General features: G+C 33.9%; 1 protein-coding gene across 6 annotated transcripts in view; it reads right to left on the minus strand.

Annotated features, from left to right (window-relative positions):
* Nucleotides 1–25,396, minus strand: part of atat1 (alpha tubulin acetyltransferase 1) — a 31,289-nt gene extending 5,893 nt beyond the window's left edge. Inside the window, exons 1-12 of one of the 6 annotated variants that reach the window (XR_012339887.1) lie at nucleotides 25,101–25,396; nucleotides 21,566–21,626; nucleotides 21,374–21,465; nucleotides 21,140–21,197; nucleotides 20,952–21,065; nucleotides 17,362–17,463; nucleotides 16,938–16,983; nucleotides 13,735–13,780; nucleotides 13,249–13,323; nucleotides 10,114–10,333; nucleotides 205–308; nucleotides 4–85 (exon numbers count right to left, since the gene is read on the minus strand). Coding sequence is in view for 5 of the 6 variants with exons in the window: in XM_073821338.1 (XP_073677439.1) it covers nucleotides 4–85; nucleotides 205–308; nucleotides 10,114–10,333; nucleotides 13,249–13,323; nucleotides 16,938–16,983; nucleotides 17,362–17,463; nucleotides 20,952–21,065; nucleotides 21,140–21,197; nucleotides 21,374–21,465; nucleotides 21,566–21,626; nucleotides 25,101–25,192 (1,046 nt within the window). In the remaining variant the exon portion in view is untranslated. Of the gene's footprint in view, nucleotides 1–3; nucleotides 86–204; nucleotides 309–8,507; nucleotides 9,553–10,113; nucleotides 10,334–13,248; nucleotides 13,324–13,734; nucleotides 13,781–16,937; nucleotides 16,984–17,361; nucleotides 17,464–20,951; nucleotides 21,066–21,139; nucleotides 21,198–21,373; nucleotides 21,466–21,565; nucleotides 21,627–25,100 lie in introns of those variants that run through there. The other 5 variants (XM_073821338.1, XM_073821339.1, XM_073821341.1 and 2 more) reach the window with 5 other exon arrangements.
* Between the last annotated feature and the right edge of the window lie 6 nt (nucleotides 25,397–25,402).

A 25,402-nucleotide genomic window follows, 5' to 3' on the forward strand; every position in this document is an offset into this window, starting at 1 on the left:
GACCTTTCTGAAGTGTGTTTGTGTTCCACTGCATCTGCGTTTGCCCCTGTGTCACACACTCTCTCACAAAGCTCTGCTTTCAGCCCTGAGGAAGCACACACGACAGCTACTAATGGTTTACTAATGCGCTTTCCTGTGGACCATCGTAACGCTTCACGTTGCGCCATTGGTAAATGGTTGATTGCGGTTCAAACGGTGCATTACCTGGAAGCTTCAAGGGGTTCTGCTCTTCCGCCAATAATTGCCCGAGGTCTCGGCTGTTGATATGGCGACTGTAGAGGTTGCTCCTGGCAACCAGACCCTGATGGCTACAGGATATGAGGAAATGGACAAACAACAGCGATAGAGGGACGGGACGGAGGGCCGGGGAGGCGGGAAGGAAGGGGAGTGAAATAAATGAAAAAACAGAAAGAAAATGAACAATAAAAAAATAAACGTGACAGAAAAAAGGAACAAATAAAAATGTAATTAAACATAACCTCGAACGCAAATTCAAAACCCAACATTGTATGATTGTGAAAACAGATTCTTGTGATAAAGGACACAGGCAATGATGGAAGATTTTTAATCTCAAAACAGATTAAAAACTAATATGTTGCAACTTAAAGGAGAAGTTCACTTTCAGAACAAAAATTTACAGATAATTTACTCATCCATTGTCATCCAAGATGTCTTTCTTCAGTCGTAAAGAAATTTTGTTTTTTTGAGGAAAAAATTTCAGGATTTCTCTCCATATAGTGGACTTCTATGAGTTTGAACTTCCAAAATGCAGTTTAAATGCAGCTTCAAAGGGCTTTATGTCGAGCCAGCAAAACGATCAGTCGTTGTCTAAAAAAACTGAAAAGTTATATACTTTTTAACCTCAAATGCTCATCTTGTCTAGCCCTGCCTGTACTCTGTGTATTCCAGTTCAACACAGTTAAGCCCCAGTCAGATTACACCATTTTAGCTCGATTTTGCCATGATCTGTTTGTCGTAGGGTGTCGTTGGTATTCGTATATGACAATGGGTGTCGGTATGCAAGATTCGATCGTTTCATCTCGTGTAGTGTGTCATAGTGCACAACATGTCTGCGATGCTTCACGACGTCAACACAACAAGACTAGCATGTTTAATTTTTTTCCATTGTACACGATAAGTTTCGTCACATCTATGACACTGGCCAATAGTAGCACAGAAACACCTTCTTACAAGCTTTCAAACAAGCCGAAACGAAAGAGAGGCGATGTGGAATTTTACAATGGAGGAAATGCTTGTGAAGCTATGTCAACAATACTCCTGCATTTATGATGGGGGACTACCGCGATAGAGTGAAAAAAGGTAAAATAAAAAAATATTTTACCTCAGTTCTCTTTGACAGTCCATACTGTCATCTTCAGCATACCGAACGACAGTCGCATCACAAATCCACGGCAAGAGTCAGATTTCATTTATCACGAGTAGAGCGAGTCGAGTTGACGTGTGAGGTGAGAAAGTCAAGAAGTTGGCAAAATATTTAGTTTCGAAACAAAATACAAAAGCACCTGCTTTGAAAATATTTTTTTTTTTTGACTGACTGACTGACTGACTGTTGTCGTTTATTAAAAAGGTGATTTTAGAAGTTCATTGGAAGAACAATGGTTTCTTATTTATTTGGTTCCACCGTGTTTACTGATTTTCAATATTTTTAATTAAAGTTCTTTTTTTTAATAATGTTTTTTATTTTTGTTTTGTTAAAGGGGTCATCGGATGCAAAACTCACTTTCACATTGTTTGAACATTAATGTGTGTTGGCAGTTTGTGTACACAACCACCCTACAATAATAAAAATCCATCCAGTGGTATTTTTTTAATCTTCAAAAGTAATATCCCCTTTTTAAAATCAGGTCATTCTCCGCTTATTGTCAGTGTGACGGCACACAGACAGAGGCCTCTCCCACGATAGTTAATTAACATGAGCGCCTTACCTTAGACCAGCCCTCACTGAGCTCAAACAGTCCGACTTGAGCGATTGAGGTGTTCTGTTGTTGGATGTAATAATGAACATAGCAGTAGTCATTTACTCCCGACATCTGAGCCACTGAAGACACAGAGGATAACGTTACTTTAGTTTTTAAAAAGGAAAGCGCCGATCCCGATCTACATATGGGTCTATGTTCGTGCAAATCATTCCTGATGCAGCTTCACCCACAGCAGAAGTGAGTATAAGGGGTTTTTATGCATCTTTGCAAACAGCCTTTCTTAATAATGTGCTTGTTGGCAAGTTTCGCTGCTAAACGCAGCTAAAGTAAACATTATGGCTCATAATCCCACATCAGAGAGGGGCGGGGCAAGCAGAGCTCATTTGCATTTTAAAGGTACCATGCAATAAAATGAGTTGATTTTTTGCAGAGCTGATTTTGACAAGGTAAAAGGGTGTTTTATTACACTACTATTGAGAATTTTTAACCAAAGTATATTATAGACTTTTCATAAGGACCCTAAAGAATCATATGAACTTGTGGAAAATGGGCATCCGATGACCCCTTTAAAACATTAATCATTCTATGTTTAACGTAAGTGAGTTTGTCGAACTGTTTTGTAGTTGTCCATTCAATCAATTCAAACAAATTGCCGTTAATTCGGCTGAAAGTAAAATGCGAACAGGCATTCCCAAGCTATTTAAAAGCTAAGAAAAGTGTGGAAAAGAGGAAAATCTCTAACGAACTACCTAGCGAACCCTTCCCACGGTGATACCGGTAATACCAGTGTTGTCACACGCCGATTAACGGGTGTAAAAAACTCCCATCTCATTTTCTGTGAACATGCAAAAAAAATCAAACGCCCTTCTTTACCAAAAAAAAAAAAAAAGGAAAAAAGGGATGTAAGACGATTTTAAAGTAAAAGGACAAAATGAGATGGGAGTTTTTCGACAAACCCTAACTGTCTTAAACTGTCTTTTTTAGAAAATGACCAAACGTTTCTCTAGATAAGATCGTTCTTCCTTGGCTGGGATTGGCATTTTCTGACATTAATTGTCATTAGTTACACTGTAACGAATTGCTGTAAAAATTACAGCAATATTTTACAGCAGCGGGTCGTTTTTCTTATAATACAGCATATTGCTGTAAACTGCAATGCATTCTGGGGTCATGTGGTGGTTTAATGCAAACATACAACATATTGCTGTATATTTCAAATCTAAAGAGGCAGGATTTTCTTCAACGGGCAAGTCACTTACCACAGTTGTTATTTCAGCTAAAACCAGCATCCCAGCATCAAAACTTACCTAACCAGCACATGCTGTTTTTTTTACAGGGTAATCCAGTCCAACTTCCTGTCTGGCCTGTTAGCAGCATATTACATATTAAATCTGGACTAACATTACCAGGATGAGACAGACAGAGCTTTGGAGTTCATTAAAGGTAAACATTCTAACAATCTGAGTACCTGCATTTTACATGTAGATATAATAGATGTTTCTCAACTCTAGAAGAGAGGCGTTTTTTAGGGAGAATGGTTTAGATGTCTCAAATACTGAACCTAATGTTAATAACATATTGTCTGCTTCCTGACTGTTTTGTAGGTATTTATTCTGAAAGAGGAACAAAGAAGTTGAAAGGAAAAGTGCCATCTAAAATGACAGGGCACAGAAGAAACCAGTTTAAGTGAATTTATATACAATTATATATATTTGTCTTGTCTAGCTCTGCGTGTACTCTGTGTATTCCAGTTCAAGACGGTTAGGGTATGTTGAAAAACTCCCATCTCATTTTTTTCCTCCAATTTCATAATCGTCCTAAATCGCTGCAGAAGTACCGACCGAAGTACCGAAGTTTTTACAAAGTGAACATGCAAAGAAGATCAAACGCCCTTTACCAAAAAAAAAAAAAGGTAAAACAGCAATGTAAGACGATTTTGAAGTTGGAGAAGAAAATAAGATGGGAGTTTTTCGATACCCTAACTGCCTTGAAACGAAATACACAGAGTTCACGCAGAGCTAGACAAGACGAGCATTTGAGGTTAAAAATTATATAAATTGTCAATTAGAAAATGACTGATCGTTTCACTAGATAAGACCATTCTTCCTCGGGCTGGGATCGTTTAAAGCCCTTTGAAGCTGCATTGAAACTGCATTTTGGAAGTTCAAACTCACAGGCCCCATAGAAGTCCTCCTCAAAAAACAATTTCTTTACGACTGAAGAAAGAAAGACATGAAAGACATCTTGGATGACAAGGGGGTGAGTAAATTACCTGTAAATGTTTGTTCTGGAAGTGAGTTTCTCCTTTAATGTCTGGTTTTCTTTCAGACATCAGAGTTGCAGTTAAATGCAATGGTTGATATTTCAAGTCTTAAAATATCAAAGGATGTGGCAACTTGATCTACAAGCGTTTCTCAGAAGCCATTTTGTACTTTAACCTTTTAACTGATAGAACTGGCATTTCAGTGGACGCATGTACTGTAATTCAGACAGGTTTCTAGAAGAGTTTAGTTCATCTTGTTAACTGCAGTGTAATGTCTGACTACCAGAAAGTATACAGATAACTCTTTGTGTTTAACATGATATCTATTATTTTATCATTGAAAGCCAAACAAACTTCTATTCTTGTTAAATGCCTTGCTTGGAAAGATTATTTATTTTTGTTATCTAACGGAATAACAATGCTATCAAAAGCATTTTTTAAAGTGTGGTTGTATCCAGATACCTTTCTGGAGAAACTGTTAGCAGGGTCAGAAATTAACCATTAAAATGTCCATTAATGGCGAATATTTGCTCCCTGGAATTAATTTCCAGGGGCATTTCTAACATTTGTGAGGGAAATTTTTATAATTACCTTCTTACTATAAAAACCATATGTTGTCTTTAATGTCAAATACTTAAATTTACCCAATTACTTTAATCAATATTTTAAACTGTTGTTAGTACCAATAGACTGCTTAAAATTCTATCTAACTTCTGCATGAAAAATCAGGAGCTCATACAGTTGAGGTCAAAAGTTTACACCCCCTTTCAAAATCTACAAAATGTTAATTATTTTGACCAAAATAAGAGCAATCATACAAAATGTGCATACAAGATATTTCACATAGAAGATGTTTACATATAGTCCACAAGAAAAAATAATTGTATTTATAAAAGTTTATATACACTTGATTCTTAATACTACACACAGCTGTGTTTTTTTTTTTTTTTTTTTTTTTTTTTTTTTTTTTTGTAGGACCTGAAGGATTTTTCTGAAGAACAGCAGACAGGAATCAAGCATATGTAAACTTTCGATCGGGTCATTTTTATAAATTCAACTATTATTTTTTCTTGTGTACTATATGTAAACATCTTTTATGTGAAATATATTCAGGTCAGTATTAAACAAACAATAACATGCATTTTGTATGATCCCTCTTATTTTGGTAAAATAATTAACATTTTGCCAATTCTGAAAGAGGGATGTAAACTTTTGACCTCAACTGTAGGGCTGCAATATTACGACAAAAACCATTATTGTAGATTATTGCTCTTTGTACTGTAATAATGATCATTAACATCGATATAGAAAACCATATAAAGGTTTTTGTTTCATTTTGGGCACGTCACATTCTGGCTTCACAGACCAACATGTTGATCCGTCTAGTCTAGCCCAAGTTATGCAAAAACACCCGTTATAATCACTGAAGCGATGAAATTAATCTATTATTTACATCTTATCTGCACTGTGTTGTTTATGATGAAGGAATTCACAAATGTGTGCACTCGGCAACAGCTCCGGCGTTTTCAGCGCTGACTAATCTAAGTGCCTCTGATTGGCCAATGTGTTTCTAAGTTCAACAGAAACACGTTTGGTTAAAAGGCTCAGCGCTGCACAAAACAGCATGTAAAAACAATCTGATGAAGTAAGCGAATCTAAATGTAATTCCACGAATTGACACTTTTTTATTAATTTTCACATTTAATTTTAAACGTAACAGTCGTAATACATTGTTTAATTGTGCACGGGCATTTTTTGCCTCCTTGTCTTGAATTTATGGTGTTTTGCCACAAGCTTTCATTAATTTCTGACCCTGACTGCGAGTGTTCATTTCATTATCACAATTTTGTGCATGTCTCATATGACGTCATTTAGTTTTCATATACGTGACCCTGGACCATAAAACCAGTCTTAAGTAGCAATAGCCAAAAATATATTGTATGGGTCAAAATGATAGATTTTTATATATGCCAAAAATCATTAGGATATTAAATAAAGATCATGTTCCATGAAGATATTTTGTAAATTTCCTACCATAAATACATTAAAACTTAATTTTTGATTAGTCATATGCATTGCTAAGAACTTTTTTATTTTATTTGGACAACTTCAAAGGTGATTTTCTCAATATTTCTCAATATGATTTTTTTTGCAACTTCAGATTCTAGACTTTCAAATTGTTGTATCTCGGCCAAACATAGTTATATCCTAACACATATCATAAATCAATTGAAAGCTTATTTATTTAGCTCTCAGATGATGTATACATCTCAATTTCAAAATATGTACCCTTATTGACTGGTTTTGTGGTCCAGGGTCACATAAATATTACAGATCACAAATTTGGGGTCAGCAAGATTTATATATATATATATATATATATATATATATATATATATATATATATATATATATATTCAGCAAGGAAACATTATATTAATCAAAAGTGGAAGTAAACTTATGTTACAAAAAGCAGATATTATAAACTGTAATAATATTTCACAATAAAACCGCTTTTACAGCATTTTATGACTTTTGTGAGCATAACAGGTTCTATAAAAAAAAAAGTAAAAATCTTACCAACCGCAAACTTTTGCACACCCAAAAATTAAAATAAAAAAATTGTCATTAATTACTCAAGTCGTTCCAAACCCATAAAACCTTTGTTCATCTTCAGAACACAAATTAAGATATTTTTAATGAAATCCGAGAGCTCTCTGACCCTGCATAGACAGCAACACAACTGACACGTTTAAGGTCCAGAAAGGTAGTAAGGAAAATCAATACTATAGTCAGTCCATGAAGACTGACATGGAAAAGCAGAAATTGTTGAAAAAAATCATTATTTATGTTTTCTTTGCACACAAAAAGTATTCTCATAGCTTTATAAAATTACAGTTGAACCACTGATGTCAAATGGACCAATTAATTAATGTCCTTACTACCTTTTTAGGCCTTGAACGTGTCAGTTGCATTGCTGTCTATGGAGGGTCAGAAAGCTCTTGGATTACATCACAATTATCTTAATTTGCATTCTGAAGATGAATGAAGGTCTTACGGGTTTGGAACAACATGAGGGTGAGTAATTAATGACAGAATTTTAACTTTTGGGTGAACTATCCCTTTAAACAAAACTGAAACCAAGGTCCTGAGTAGATCCTGACCATCAAGTCTAGAATCTACAACATAGCATCTCATAATCTGTAAAACAGTAATTAATTCATTGACAAGTCAAGTAATTAAATAATACCACCTATTTTTATTTTATTTTTTTTAATCGGCAACTTTTATTACTTGCTGCTCAGGACAGAGGATGTTTGACAGTTGAGGGTTAACACTATAGTAAATTGATTTGTAAAAACTCTATTCTATTATCTAAAACACTCCTTACTGGAAAGGGTACGGAAAAGATCAAAAGAGATTCCGATTTAATTACAAATGTGTATTATCAAATCATTTTACAGGCAATCATATCGTTCATACACTCACAAGGCAGAAAGGAAAATCGTACAAGTTTTAGATCAGTCAAACGATGAAAAATTCCGTCATGGCGTAATCGTCAAGCTCTTTTCCACACGTAGGCTGTTATTTTATCTGTGAATCTAAATAGAATTCTGCAGAATCTTCACACCGTTCTTTTGAAGATTCTTTAAAACTCTCCCTTTGAGTTCCACAGAAGAAATAACAAACGTGTGAGTAAAAAATGACATCAGTTTTCATGTTTGGATGAACTGTCTTTTCAAAACAATAGTTCACCCAAAAATAAGGCCATTTAAGATGTAGATGTTTCTTCATCAGAACAGATTTGGAGAAATTTAACACTACATCACTTGCTCACCAATGGATCCTCTGCAGTGAATGGGTGCCGTCATAATGAGAGTCCACACAGCTGATAAAAGCATGAATATTATGAAATAGCATGGAGATAGGGCTCCTCTATTACAGATGAGGTCAAATGTTTACACCCCCTTTTAGAATCTGCAAAATGTTAATTAATTTACCAAAATAAGAGGAATCATACAAAATGCATGTTATTGTCTATTTAGTACTGACCTGAATACGATATTTCACATGTTTACATATAGTCCACAAGAGAAAATAATAGTTGAATTTATAAAAATTACCCTGTTTAAAAGTTGATTCGTAATATTATGTTGTTACCTGAATGATCCACAGCCGTGTTTTTTGTTTAGTTACAGTTGTTCATGAGTCATGAGAACTGTCTGTTGTTCTTTAGAAAAACCCTTCAGGTCCCACAAATTTGGTTTTTCAGCATTTTTGTGCATTTGAACCCTTTCCAACAATGACTGTATGATTTTGAGATCCATCTTTTCACACTGAGGACAACTGAGGGACTCATATACAACTATTACAGAAGATTCAAACACTCACTGATGATCCAGAAGGAAAAACCAAGCATTAAATTTGAAGATCTGGGTATATTTAACTTATTTTGTCTTCTGGAAAACATGTAACTAACTTCTATAGCTTCTAAAGGGCAGTACTAAATTAAAAAAATATGATATTTAGGCAAAATAAGAAAAATGTGCACATCTCCATTCTGTTCAAAAGTTTTCACCCCTGGCTCTTAATGCATAGTTTTTCCTTCTGAAGCGTCATTGAGCATTTGAACCTTCTGTAATAGTGGCATATGAGTCTCTCAGTTGTCCTCAGTGTGAAAAGATGGATCTCAAAATAATACAGTCAATGTTGGAAAGGGTTCAAATACACAAAAATGCTGAAAAACCAAAGAATCTGTGGAGCCTGAAGAATCTTTCTGAAGAACAGCGGACAGTTTAACTGTTCAAGACAAACAAGTGACTCATGAACAACTACAACTAAACAAAAAAACAAAAAAAACACAGCTGTGGATCATTCAGGTAACAACACAGTATTAAGAATCAAGTGTATGTAAACTCTTGAACAGGGTCATTTTTATAAATTCAATTATTATTTTCTCTTGTGGACTGTATGTAAACATCTTTTATGTGAAATAATCTTATTCAGGTCAGTACTAAATAAAAATAACATGCATTGTGTATGATCCCTCTTGTTTTGGTAAAATAATTACCATTTTGCCGATTCTGAAAGCGAGATTTTTCTCAACTGTAGCTACTGTTACAGAGGATCAATTGGTGAGCAAGTGATGTAATGCTACATTTTTCCAAATCTGCTCCCATGAAGAAACAAACTCATCTACATCTTGAATAGCCTGAGGCTGAGTACATTTTCAGGAAATTTTCATTTCTGGGTGAACCATTTCTTAAATTAGAACTAGCTAAGAAGTTTAAGACAAAGACGTTAAAGACTGAGGGTCAATGAAAGCTGAGCCTAGATCTATTTAGAGAGCTAGCGTAAGAGAATGAGAAAAAGGTGGTTAAAAGGAAACAAAAGTTAAAACTCATCAAATAAGGTGAGGGGTTTGACAACAAAATGAGCGTGTCGGAATTGGGGAAGTCGATGCATAAAACGAGCATGTCATAATCGGAGATGAAAGAAGGAGAAGAAGAAAGAGAGAGGAGAAGAGAGGAGAGGAGAGGAGGAGAAATGTTTAGCGATTCTCCAAAAGAAAGTGGTCAAGGCCGCTTATGTGTTAGAAGAATAAACAGACCGCGTATCTGACCTTTACGCAGTACACAGTGATACACTAATGATGCACTAACGAGCTGAATTCACATTCCTGCCGCCAAGTCGACCGTGCACTCATCTAACACAGGAAGTGGCTCATAGTGAACATGAACGATCTTAGTGTCTCTTCGCTTTCATTACCACAGAGCGAATGCTCTCGGCCGGCAAAATAAGCCCCAGATGGAAAAAGCGAAGAGGATGCAATGTAAATATTTGCAAGCAAAGTGCTGGATTTAGACTGGAGTATGTCGTAACTGGCTGTGAGGTGTGGTTGAGATGTACCTGGTGCGTTTTGCCCTGCAGCTGTCGTTGAGCTGGGAGGAGGGGGTCTGACCCTGCTGGAGCCCGGGGGCAGCGGCGGGGCGGAGCGGGGCCCGGCTGGGGGAGGATCCCACACTGAGCGAACGGGACTGCGGAGATGACGGAAGCAGAGGGGGAGAGTGGGGGGGACCCGCGGGGCGAACGAACGGCCAGGGGAGAGCCCTCTGCTCCTCCCGCACCACTGCAGAAGAGAGGAAGTGGAATCATAAAGATTTATGAATTATAATTCCTCTTACTGTATCCTTAACAGCTCCATTTGTTCTTTTAGTACTTTTAAGGAATTTATATAAGAAAAAGTGAAATGCGGTTCTATTGCTTATGAATTAGTGACTTATTAGAGTCGTTTGTTCAGAAGTCAGACTACACTGTTTGTGCTGTATGTTTTTGAATCTCTAAAAAAGAATTTGTTCAGAAATCAGAACTGATTGTGTAGTGTGCTTTTATCCCCGTTCAGACTGTCAACACAAATCCGATTTGTATGCAAATCCGATCGAAATCCGATCATATTTAGGTAGTCTGAACAGCAACAAACCACATGAAATCGGATTCCTGGAAATGGTCACATAGGATTTGGCAAAGCTTTTTCACGTTGCCACGTAAAACGTAAACACGTCAGACATTTTTGTGGAAAACATCATAAACGTCTTTGCAGAAACAAGCTTGTGTTGTTGCGAACTGCAAGTCAAGCGGAAAAAAAACCAATATACAACTAGTATATGCTCCTCTGGGTTTGGAAACCAGCGGAGACGGTAGCACAGAATAAAGTTGCACATTCCAGCTTCCTGCCGCTGCTTTAGAAGACGAATATAATCCAGCGTGACAGCAACGTTGTCATATCACAAGACAACATCTATTTTGCAAACTGTATCGCTGTTGTTGTCGATTTTAGCGTTGACATTACAACGCAACGGCATTGCCATAGAAACCATAGAAATCTGATTTGCCGATAATGCTTATGGACACACAAATCGGATTTGAACAATTGCGATAGCACTGATTCCGATTCTATCCAGATATGGACAAAATTGGATTTGGACTGACAGTCTGAACGAGGCTTTTGATTGGTTAAATGTACCTGGTTCATAAAAGTCATTCATTCAGGAATCAGACTACACGAGTAATGTTGTTTTATGTTCATGTTTTTAACTCACTAAAAAGAATTGATTCCAATCATTTTTAGACAGACTACTCCAATATCCTTTTTAATTACTAAAAAGAACTGACTCATAAGAGTCATTGGTTCAGGAATCAGACTACACTTGTTAAACTGTATGTTTTTTATTCATAACTGGTTCATAAAAGTCATCAGTTCAGGAATCAGACTACAGTAGTTATGTTGTATGTTTTTAATTCTGTTTTTAAATCAGACTAAACCAATGGTCTTATATGTTTTTGAATCACTTAAAAAAACTGACTCATAAGAATCATTCGTTCAGGAATCTGATTATACTTATTTACTTTTTTGCATTTAGGTTTGTTTTTAACTCACTAAAAAGAATCGATTCCTTAGAATCATTTTTAGACAATCAGACTACACCAATGGTCTTATATGTTTTTGAATCACTTAAAAAAACTGACTCATAAGAGTCATTCGTTTAGGAATCTGATTATACTCATTTACTTTTTTGCATTTAGGTTTGTTTTTAACTCACTAAAAAGAATCGATTCCTTAGAATCATTTTTAGACAATCAGACTACACCAATGGTCTTATATGTTTTTGAATCACTTAAAAAACTGACTCACAAGAATCATTCGTTCAGGAATCTGATTATACTTATTTACTTTTTTGCATTTAGGTTTGTTTTTAACTCACTAAAAAGAATCGATTCCTTAGAATCATTTTTAGACAATCAGACTACACCAATGGTCTTATATGTTTTTGAATCACTTAAAAAACTGACTCACAAGAATCATTCGTTCAGGAATCTGATTATACTTATTTACTTTTTTGCATTTAGGTTTGTTTTTAACTCACTAAAAAGAATCGATTCCTTAGAATCATTTTTAGACAATCAGACTACACCAATGGTCTTATATGTTTTTGAATCACTTAAAAAACTGACTCACAAGAATCATTCGTTCAGGAATCTGATTATACTTATTTACTTTTTTGCATTTAGGTTTGTTTTTAACTCACTAAAAAGAATCGATTCCTTAGAATCATTTTTAGACAATCAGACTACACCAATGGTCTTATATGTTTTTGAATCACTTAAAAAACTGACTCACAAGAATCATTCGTTCAGGAATCTGATTATACTTATTTACTTTTTTGCATTTAGGTTTGTTTTTAACTCACTAAAAAGAATCGATTCCTTAGAATCATTTTTAGACAATCAGACTACACCAATGGTCTTATATGTTTTTGAATCACTTAAAAAACTGACTCACAAGAATCATTCGTTCAGGAATCTGATTATACTTATTTACTTTTTTGCATTCAGGTTTGTTTTTAACTCACTAAAAAGAATTGATTCCTTAGAATCATTTTTAGACAATCAGACTACACCAATGGTCCTATATGTTTTTGAATCACTAAAGAGAACTGACTCATAAGAGTCGTTCGTTCAGGAATCTGATTACAAGAGTTTACTTTTTTGTTTTTATGTTTATGTTTTTAACTCACTAAAAAGAATCGATTCCTTAGAATCATTTTTAGACAATCAGACTACACCAATGGTCCTATATGCTTTGGAATCTCTAAAAAGAACTGACTCATAAAACTGGCTCTGAATAAGAAAACTTTTTTGTTCGACCTTGAGACCTACGCACTTGGCATCTGGACTGATACATGGATTTGGATACTCACAGTCCCTTAATTACAACCCTAATATGCCTAAACTATGAATGAGAGTACTTGCTCCTTGCGAAATGCCTGTGATCACTGAAATAGCTCTTTCCTAAGAACTCTGAAGTAACTGATGGACCAAATCAAGACATTTAATGAATAATGGGAGGCCTGTTTCCAGCTAAAACTATTTATTTCAGCGGCTGGATGATGTCAGTACTCAGCTAGTTGGTGTAAATGTCAGCTACCAGGATCTGTATTGTCCCAGACGGTTAAAAATACGACACGGAGCCTATGAGTAACCCACCTTCTCTTTCCATTAGAGAATACGGTTTGATCTCTCCCTCTGGCTTTTTTGGGAGAACTTTTCTCAATTGGACCGCTGTAAATAAAAATAAATAAATAAAGAGCACTGTGGTCAGAAAGAGCCAACAGAAACAACCGGTAGAGATTAAGAGTTCAGCAAGCAGTTAAATAGCACACAATGCACTCTTCATAGATATTCATATCCATAAATATCCATGGGCATAATGCATATATCGATTATCATTCCACTGCACTTTGGGGAAAACATATAGCACTTATCTATAATTGGATTTTAAGGGGGAACAGCAAGGGAGTGGAGTTTGTAAGCGAGTTGTCGGACTGATTTATGTGGACAAAGGTTATGAGTGCAAAAGGAAGAGTCTATAGTGAGTAGACTCTTTCCTAAACCATAAGTATTTTATAAGGGAGTGATAAGTGGGTGATGGCAGGTTAGGGAAGGGAAACAGTAGATATTCAATGTCCTTACAAAAATCTGTACATCCCCTGATCCGTCGAAGGGGAAGGAGGTGTTCCTGGGTGGATTTCATGAGACAAAAGCACTTGAACAATGAATGATTTGAGCTGTTTGAATGTTAAACGCAGTCTAGGGCAACTACCAACAATAAACAGCCCAGATCTGGGTTCAGTGAGTCATTTATACACATAAGTAAATGCATTGGAAATGTTTTTATCAGACATGCCATTTTATAAATATAGATCAGGAAGTACACTCGATTTAAATATAGAAGCACTAAAAATATTAAACAACAAAAGTATTTCAAAAAACAGCTGTGAGGATTGTGTACAAGCACAACAAAGACATACTTTTCTTTCATTAATTGTGAAATGTTTCCAAGGCAGCAAACGAATATTGTTAAGGTTTTAAAGAAACAGTTACTCACTAGTTGCTGATAACTATATATGGAACATGACATACAAGTCTAATTATAAGAACGATAGTCTAACTCTGAGTTACGGAAGTGAATTTAGTGATCCTTATCAGTTGTCGGAAAAAAAAAATGTTTTTATGTCTAACAAAAGCCATCAAGATGAAAGGGAAACTAATAATAACTACGCTATGACATTTTTGTGACAGTTGTAGTTTTACACAGAGACAGGGAATAAACTAAATAATCCCACTGTCATATGATTTAAATAAATTATTTTTTTTTTTAATTGCTTTTTTGTATTATTATTATTATTACCCCCAGGGCATCCAAGATGTAGGTGACTGTGTTTCTTCAGAACACAAACGAAGATTTTTAACTCAAACCGTTGCAGTCTGTCAGTCATATAATGGCAGTGGATGGGCACCAAACCTTTAAAAGTAAAAAAAAACATGCACAGACAAATCCAAATTACACCCTGCGGCTCGTGACGATACATTGATGTCCTAAGACATGAAACGATCGGTTTTTATGAGAAACTGAACAGTATTTTTTATTATCATTATTTACCTTTGATACACAGCTATGTCCATCTGTCTGAGCGCGAGCTTAGCATCCGGCGCGTTACATGTGTACGCGCTCTGGCATAGTATACACAAATGGCGGAAGCGATCTGTCGCATGTATATGACACTCATTGTTTACACAGTGCACAGAGATTGTGGGTATAGCGGCTATTCAAAATGGTAATTACTTGCGCTTATCCTGATTGTTCAAACCGATTTAAAGCTAAAAGATTACATTTGCTTGCATAAACTCATCCGGGACTTTTCACTGATTTCCCCTTACGGTGTTTGCGTATACTACACCAGAGCGTGTACACAGGTAACGCACTGGTTGCTGAGTGCGTGCTCAGGACAGATGGACGTGGCTGTGTATCAAAGGTAAAAAAATGATATAAATACTGTTCAGTTTCTCACAAAAACCAATCAATTCATGTCTTAGGACATCAATGTATTGTCAAGAGCCGCAGGGTGTAATTTGGATTTGTCTGTGCATGTTTTTTTTGTTTTTTTTTTTACTTTCAAAGGCGTGGTGCCAATTCACTGCCATTATGTGACTAACAGACCGCAACGGTTTGAGTTAAAAATCTTTGTTGTGTTCTCCTGAAGAAACAGTCACCTACATCTTGGATGACCTGGGGTAAGCAGATAAACATCAAATTTTCACATTAATCACGATTAAACGCATCCAAAATAAAGGTTTTTGTTTATATAATATATGAGTGTTGTACTGTTTATATTTATTATGTGTATAAATAAAGACACAAACATACAACATATATTTAGATTTATATTCATATAATTGACATTGTATGTAAATATATTAAAAATATAAACAAAATATATTTTTCTTAAATATATACATGCATGTGCATTTACATATACATAATAAATATAAACTGCAAAAAATGCTTTTCTTACTTAGATTTTTTCTCTTGTTTCCAGCCAAAATATCAAAAAATTCTTAAATCAAGAAGGATTTTCTAGATGAGTAAAAATAATGAAAACATGTCAAAATTAAGTGTGTTTTTGCTTGAAAAAAGCTAAATAATCTGCCAATGGGGTAAGAAAAATAATTGTGTTTCCTGTTTGAAATAAGATTTTTTTTTTTTTTTTGCTTATCTCATTGGCAGATTATTTTGCTTGTTCTAACCAAAAATCCACTTAATTTTTTTGTTTTTTCTGGAAACAAGAAAATTATTTTTACTCGTCTAGAAAATCCTTCTTAATTTAAGAATTTTTAGATATTTTGGCTAGAAACAAGACTAAAAATCTAAGTAAAAAAAAGCATTTTTTACAGTGTACACAACACACACACACATATATTATATAAAAAAATATATATTTTGGATGCGATTAATCAATTTAAAAAAATTGACCCTTATGACTGGTTTTGTGGTCCAGGGTAACATCTGAGATTTTATTTCAGTTCTAGATTCAGTTATTTTTGTACTTCAAAATTGCTTCTAAATGTATTTCAACTTTTATTTTTAAGTTTTTCCTCTAATATTTTTTTTTATTTTCAGACTTATTTCAATGAATGAAAATGATTTTCAATAGTTTTTTGGTTAACAATAACAGCAAAGATTAAAATAATTTTAGTGCTAAATTCTAAATTCATTTTTGTACTTCAAAAGGCCATTTTTTATTATTTAGGTTTTTTTGCACCCTTAGATTTCAGATTTTCAAATATCTATATCTTTCCCAAACATGGTCCTATCCTAACAAACCATACATCAATGGAAAGCTTATTTATTTGAAAATTAAAAAAAAAAAAAAAAAACTATGACTGGTTTTGTGGTCCAGGGTCACATTTTTAGTTTAAATTCTAAATTCAGTCATTTTTGTATTTCTTTTGTACTTTTTTTACTTTGACTTTTAGGTTTTTCCTCTAACATTTATATTTTATTTTCAGATTTATTTCAATTATTGAAGATGCAAAATACATTATTTTATTTTGCATGTCCAAAAGAAATATTTCTGGCCAGTATTTCCTTGTTACTGCCCGATAGTAGCTTGAGCGGACTCTGTACGGTGTAAGTAGCTCGAGCTGAATTACTAGCAGAAATTTGAGGAAGAAAAGAAGAATAAAAAGCGGAGGAATCTCATTACAGTGCTGCAGTGCACGTACTATAATGAGGCGAAAGGGAGGTTGTTGTCCTGAGAGAACACTGAACACTGGCACAGATCCAGAACAACATTCCAAACCCACAGAAGAACATTGATGCAGTCAGGCATTACCTGATCGACTGTGGAAGAATCCACTGAACACCACAAAGTTATTCACCTGAGAGGAACAAGTGTGACAAGTCAAGAAATTAAGGCATTATAACATCATAACAATCAAGTTTTGCAATGGTCATATACACACCTAATTATTCATGGAAAGGACCATTGTATTGTGTGCAAATAAACACGCTCACACGTCATGCACATATTACATCTTAGTATGGTATCTGATGAAATCATTTCATCAAGTAGTGTAATCTAGTTTGTTTTAAATACAAACCGGGTTACAGTTTGGATTTCTGAGAAGCGTAACATCGTGTCCTCCTAACCTGGTTGTGACGCAATTAGCTGTAAAGGAAGAAACTCCCACTGCACATAATACCAAACGTGCTTAGATTGGCTGTGATCATGCATTTCATTTAAAGGTGGGTCATACCTGAGGCACACTGATCTTGAGATCACAGTGCTTTTCTAAAAATGACAGGAATTTAGGAGAAGGTCTATCGTACGCCATCTGTTCAGGCTCCACCCGCTTGTGCTGTTCAATTAAGAGAGTATGATCAGGACAGGAAAACATGAGTCACGGTTACAAACAGGACTGTTTACTTAGTAGCAAATACAAATGGGTCACTACACTAACTTTTGAGATAATAAGAAAAAGTGGTTCACCCAATGGTGAAAATTCTGTCATTGTTTACTTTTGTGTTTTTCTGGAAACCACAAAGATAGGTATTTGGAAAAAGGTTCCTGCTGCTCTTTTCCAAACTAGCTTCAAAAACTCCAAAAAACTGCACTGGAGCAGTCCATATGGCTAATGCGCTATATTCTGTGTGTATGGCAGCTTCGTCAGAGAAACAAAATGTTAAATTCATTAAAAAATGTATTTAATGGAAATCTAAATAAAAGGCAAGTATTTTAACAAAAATCCTACCCTTCACCATAGCGCTTGAATTTTATTTGCACTTTTGTACTTTTGTTTGAAACACATAAACGAATGCAATCAAGACAATGATTATTAATCAAGTTTTCTTAGGCCCTATGAATTACGTAGGTTTTTTCTTTCTTAAATTTAGCTTTATTTTTACTCAATTCTGTTTTTTCCATCATTTTTTGGGAATTTTTATGATTTCATAATCAAAAGCATCTCCAATGAATTGATTTTATTAAATAAATAATTTATTATTATTATTATTTTTATTATTCAGATATACTTTGTTTCCAAAATTGTTTAAATATGTAGGGCCCTATGAAATCTGGTTTATTTTTTTCCCCAAATTCAGTTTTATTTATTTTTACATTTTGTTTTTTTCTGTTTTTAATTTAGAAATCCTGTTTAAATATTTAAATATAATCTCTAATTCATTGATTTGATTTAAATATATATATATATTTTTTTTTTTTTATCAAATCTTTTTTAATAAAAAATATTCATTTATTTTTTTTCTTCAGAAATACTGTGTTTCCAAAATTGTTTGCATATGTAGGGCCCTATAAAATCCGTTTTATTTTTTCTCAAATTCAATTTTTTTTTATTTTCTGGAATCTAATTTTTCTGTTTAAATATTTCTAGACCCAGTTTTAATGGTAATTTAAAACAAATATTAATCAAAAAGCATGTCTAATTAATTGCAATCATGACACTTACACAAATGAACAGCATTTAATTAAAGGTTTTTAGGCCCTATGAATTACGTGTTTTTTTTTCTCAAATTCAGCTTTATTTTGACCAAATTAATTTTCATTATTTTTTTATTTTATTTTAACAGCTATAGTCAAAAGCATCTCTAATTAATGGCTTTGATAAATATATATATATATATATATATATATATATATATATATATATATATTTTTTTTTTTTTTTTTTTTTTTTTTTCAATCAAATCTTTTTTTATTAATTTTTTTTTTCTTCAAAAATAATGTGTTTCCAAATATAATATATGTGTATTCCATAATGTGTTTGTTTGCATATGTAGGGCCCTATAAAATCTGTTTTATTTTTTTCCCAAATTCAATTTTTTTATTTTCTGGAATCCAATTTTTCTGTTTAAATATTTGTAGACTCAGATTTAACGGTTAATTTAAAACAAATATTAATCAAAAAGCATGTCTAATTAATTGCAATCATGACATGTACGCAATTTAACAGAAATTAATTAGTTTTTAGGTCCTTTTTAGTTTTTTTTCTCAAATTCAGCTTTATTTTAACCAATTTTTAATTTTAATTTTTTTATTTTTATTTTTTATAATTAATTGATTTTATTTTTTAAAAATAATAATAATTTGCTTAATTATTAATAAATAATTTTCTTCAGAAATACTGTGTTTCCAAAATAGTTTGAATATGTAGGGCCCTATAAAATCCGTTTTATTTTTTCCAAATTTATTTATTTATTTATTTTTTTAATTTGGGAATCCATTTTTTCTGTTTTAATTTTTTTAGACTATAAAAATTAACTATAAAAATTAATGAATGAGGCCCTATGTATTACGTGTTTTTTCCCTCAAATTCAGTTTAAAAAATATTTTATTATTATTATTATTATTCAAAAATACTGTTTTCAAAATTGTTTGAATATGTAGGGCTCTATATAATCTGTTTTATTTTTTTCCCAAATTCCATTTTATTTATTTATTTACATTTTTTTTGTGTTAATTTATTTATTTCAAATTTTTGTGTATTTAAATTTTTTCAAAATTCTATTTTTTTAGATAAATCTATTGATTTATGTAGCAAATATTCCTTAAATTATGTTTTAATAATAATTTTATTATTAGCAGTAGTACTACCATTACATTATACAGTAATATATTAATGTCACACTTTCAAGTTAAACCAAACTTTTGTTTTGACAGGTTGCTGTAAAGACCTTTAAGTTTCTGTTTTGTTTTTGATAACTAAATTCTGGTAAATAATTTTATCTAGCAAATATTCCTTAAAAACTATGTTTCGATATGATAATTAAATTCCAGTAAATAGTCGGCGCCGATAGCCTTGTGGGCAGCGCGCCGTCATACAGCGCCGTTGCGCTCCGGGCGTCCCGTATTCGAATCCCGACTCGAGGACCTTTCCTGATCCCGCTCCCCATCCTTCTCCCACTTTGTTTCCTGTCACTTCTGATCTGTCCTATCTCAATAAAGGCAAAAAATGCCGAAAATAAATCTTTGAAAAAAAAAAAAAAAATTCTGGTAAATAATTTTATCTAGCAAATATTTCTTAAAAACTATGTTTTGATAATAATTTTATTATTAGCAGTAGCACTACCATCACATTCAATAATATATTTCTCCCACTTTTAAGTTAAACCAAACTTTTATTTTGACAGGCTGCTGTAAAGACCTTTAAGTTTCTGTTTGTATTTAATATAACGATAGTTTTTTTCTCAGAAGAATCTGTAAAATGCTCATAAGGGGCCGTTCAGAGCATCTCTGATCATTATGTTCATGTGTTCATGTACTCATATATTGAGCGTCATGCATGCTTCAGTATGTGTGTAGTAAACAAAACCACACGTCTGCTCCATTCATTCACACAGAAACGTGGAGAACATATTTAAATATCATGTTTGCAGCTAAATATTTACAGACACTAGTTTATATTGAGTTTTGATTTAAGTGTACTAACCTACTTTTGATTTATTCATCCAAATTTTGTCAAGTTCCATGACATTCTGCATTTTTTTACAGTAAATTCAATTTTTATGACTGGATTCCGCAATTATATTTGCATTTTCCGCATAAAAGGAAACACAGGGAATAAAGAATTACTTCAGGAATTACTTTAGGAATAAAGAAGATACTTCAGACCTTCAGAGTTTGTTTTTATATTGACCACTTTATGATACCTCTACAGTGCTTTTTGTTGCTTGTCCTAGTTTTTGTTCGTACTGTATGGAAAAGAGCAGCGCAAACTTTCTTTGAATCATCTTTTGTGTTCCACGCAAAAAAGAAAGTCATGGTTGGGATTGAAACGAGACTAAGTAACATTTCCTATAAACTAGTCCTTTAATAAATCAGGCCGCTTACTTTCAGCATGAAGTCAAAGAGTTCAAGCCCATAGCCATGTCTCTGCAGTGTCTCTGTCACATAGAAATCCAGCACACATAATGGCTCGGTCTCCAAATGCGCCCCCCGTTGGTCCTGGATGCAATTGCAACATACTGTAAAGCACTGATGCATCTCAACCACCAACTCAATAATGAGCAAACACTTACAAGTAAAAACAGCTTCTTGTAGCCAACCTTCAGAAATCCAACGATAACACCCCTCCCGCTGGTAAAGCAGAAGACAGGAAGAGGGAGTCAAAGATTGTTATTAACAGTACAAGTGGATGTGTTTATATGTAATGGAAATGGAAAAACAGGAAGTAGAGAGGTCAGATGCATTGACATCTAAATAGATTAAATCTGAAGCATAGGCTGGGGGAGGGATAGAGAGAGTGAGCGAACCCGTTCTGTTCTCCGTCTTTCAGGAGGTAGAGATGGTGTCTGTTGGCCTGGAGCTTTGCAGCACTGGTTATGGGAGCAGGCAGCTGCTGGGCCTGAGGAGTTAAACACACACACATGACATAATGACAGACTGAAACTGACATTGAATGACATCTGGAAGCTCAAAAAGAGACAAAAGACAGTCATTAGTACCTTAGAGGAGGCTTTGCCCAGCTCATCTATAACTGTGCTGATCTGAAGAACAGGATCTGGTCTAGAGAACAAAAAGCAGGTACAGTATGTTAAGAATTTCACGCATAGAGAAGAGAAAATGTGAATTAGCATTTATGATTCCTGTACGAATGCGTACACTTTTACAAAGCATAACTGTTCGGTTTACAAGTTTGAATTATATATATGACCCTGGACCACAAAACCAGTCATAAAGGTCTTTTTTTAATTGAGATTTACTAGGGGTGTGACGAGACACTTATCTCACGAGACGAGACGAGACGAGACGAGACGAGACGAGACGAGACGAGATTTTGGGCTCACGAGAACGAGACGAGACGAGATTTTTTAACTTTTTTAAATAAATCCTCAATGATGAAATATATAGGGGACAATAGTATTTTATTCAACAAAAAACACAAAATGCAAAAAAATAAATAAATAAATGTAGGTGCATTTTGATATGACCTTGTACTTTATGAAATTAAACTTATATTTTAATGAATTATATGCAGTAATAAAAATGCTGCATGATTCTGGGTAAACTGAAAAACAATTTTCTTTTATAAACTGGAGATCACGATTCTGAAGAAAAAAAGGATTAGAAAATTAAACAAAATGACATAATTTACTATTGGTTCTGAAATAATGTTCATTGCTTAAGTCTGAAAAAAAAAACTAAAAAAATGAAGGAGCCCGTGTATCAATTAATAAAGACTTTCACTATTGGAATCTCTTGAATGTTTAATTCAATGACAAATATTTTTTTAAACGTGCAGTTGTCGCCCTCTCCTGGTGAAGAGAATAAACGTTACTCTACATACGTGTTATACTTTCGTTTTTGATCGCTACTGTAGACAATAAGTGTGTATATCCAAACTATAAGCTTTTATCCCAGTACTTATGTTATTTAAATGTCTGTAACAAAGACATGATGATGATTATGTGGTTAAAAAGACTGTTTGTGTTGCTTTCTGAAACCACAGCAGTAAGAATGCAGATTCGAATGTCTTCAATAACGTTCACATGGTAAGCGTCAGTGGAGCGCGTGAAACAGTTGTAACAGACAATGCTGAATCACAGTCATTCATGAATAAGATCGCATGGGTGTTTGAATAGAGATCGTGATATTTTTATAACTATTAGTCATGCAGCCTAGGGCTGGGCGATAAATTGAAAGCGATTCTAAGGCGCATTTAGTGAATGAAGCCGGTACTTTGATTAGTAGTTAATCTCCATCACGTGCGTTCAGCTGAGTTCAGCTGGAGTGTTCAGAGGCGTAAATCACTGACAAGCTACGCCTAATCGCGCTCAAAATCGAATCGAATCGAATGCGATTTTTAGCGCGAATTGGCGTAGCTTGTCAGTGATTTACGCCTCTGAACACTCCAGCTGAACGCAGCTGAACGCACGTGATGGAGATTTACTACTAATCAAAGTACCGGCTTCATTCACTAAACGCGCCTTAGAATCGCTTTCGATTTATCGCGCAGCCCTAATGTAAACATTGCAAAATGTTTTGCCATGATATCATCACGTTCTCGCGAGACCAGTCAGATCTCGCGGGACACATCGGAGTCTCGCGAGATCTCGTGCCACGAGATCTCGTCACACCCCTGAGATTTACACATCATTTAATAAACAAGCTTTCCATTGATATACTGTTTGCTCGGACAATATTTGGCTGAGATGCAACTATTTGAAAATCTGGAATCTGAGTGTGCAAAAAAAAAAAATCTAAATATTGAGAAAAATCGCATTGAAAGTTGAATTAAAAATTAAGTTTTGATATATTTAAAGTAGAAAATTGACAAAATAGCTTAATGGGACATGATCTTTACTTAATATCCTAATGATTTTTGGCATAAAAGAAAAATCAATCATTTTGACCCATACAGTGTATTTTTGACTATTGCTACAAATACACCAGTGCTACTTAAGACTGGTTTTGTGGTCCAGGGTCGCATTTTAATGGGTTTCAATGGCTGTTATGCTGATATACAAATGAAGACCCCATGAAATGCTGTTTTTGTCCTGTGTAGAGGTATTTCTTATTAAAACATTTGGGTGGAGACATATTAAATGGCTTGACCTATTTTTCTAAATAGCCAATAAGCTGCTGTTACATCACAGCTGTGAAATTATGATTTGTTCAAATGGTATGTAGAGCAATGGCTCCAGTAAATAGTCATACTAATATAATCCTAATTAAAATGCAAAAAAAAAAAAAAAAAGATACAACATTAAATTGACACATACTTTATTTCATTTTATTTATTTATTTATTTCTTTTTTTAATACGAGGGCCTTTGAATATTGTTTTGGACAAAAGAGGGTCTTGGAGTCTGAAAGGCTGGGAAATACTATTCTAAAGGGCATCTGAGTGGACTAGAATCAATATTTTGGCCTGTTTTACCAAAAAAGAAATTCAACTTTAAATGTGTACACTACCTGTCAAAAGTTTTTGAACACTAAGATTTTTAATGTTTTTTAAAGAAGTCTCTTCTGCTCACCAACGTATAGCAAAAACTGTAAAATTTCGAAATATTTTTACTATTTAAAATATTTTATTGTATTATTATAAAAAATTATATTAAATAAAAAATAAATGTTTATCCATCATTATTATAAAAAAGCTATCTATTTATAGCATGGTGTGATGTGACTTTCTATTCATCAAAGAAAACACTTTTCAACACTTTTCAACATAATAATAATAATAATAAATGTTTTTTTAAACAGCAAATTAGAATATAGGAAAAATTCAGCTTTGAAATCACAGGAATAAATTATATTTTAAAATACATTCAGACAGAAAGAAGTTATTTTAAATAATAAAAACATTTCAAAATTGTACTGTCTTTGCTGTACTTTGGCTTGGTGAGCAGAAGACACTTCTTTGGAAAACATTAAAAATCTTACTGTTCAAAAACATTTGACTGGTAGTGTAACTATTATTGTTATTTATATATAATTTGTTATTTATTTTTTAATTGTCTTTATAATGCATTATAGCATTTTAAGTGCAAGAATAAAATTTAAAAATAAAACATTTTATTGTACTATTATAAAAAAAAATTATATTAAATAAAAAATAAATGTTTATCCATTATTACTATAAAAAAAGCTATCTATATATTTATAGCATGGTGTGATTTCCTACAGTGTAATTACAGTAAAGCCCAGGTCTGTCTTGCTGAACCAGCAGTGTTCAGATTAAACCAATGGCAGATTAATGTCAGATTTGTTTTTGACTCAGGGCCGCATTTGCATCCTCTGACGTCAAGCTCTACATACAGCAATAGGCTTATCATTAAAGGAAACAGATGACAAAGATGACCTGGACCAAATGCCACATTCAGCCTAATAAAAGAACACCCTAAACCCCCCTCTGGTAGCAGCATATGTACAATCCACAACTGTCTGAACCACTGTCACAAGACAAAAGCAGACTCAGAGCATGCTGCAAACAGCTTATACACCCATTTCTCCCAGCACACATTAAAACATACATTACCTCCCATGCGCTTTCCGACCAGCACTCAAGTTGTTATCCAGTACTGTAATTCTCTCGGGGAAAAGCGCATTCAGGTCGAAAGGGAAATCCATTGTAAGGACAGATCTGAAATCTTAAGACAATACAGTACTAATGCCCTCCTGCAGATTCAGATGCATTTATCACAGTGCCAATCGATCCTCACTGCATCACCGGCCTGCACTTAAAATACCAGCTCCACATTAGTGCCGCTTCAGTAGTAGGCTGGTTTAAAGGCACAGCTGTATAGCGGTGTTATCAATGCTGCTTCTGTCCTCCCATTG

The sequence above is a fragment of the Garra rufa genome, chromosome 17 (assembly GCF_049309525.1).
Source record: "Garra rufa chromosome 17, GarRuf1.0, whole genome shotgun sequence".
NCBI lineage: Eukaryota > Metazoa > Chordata > Actinopteri > Cypriniformes > Cyprinidae > Garra > Garra rufa.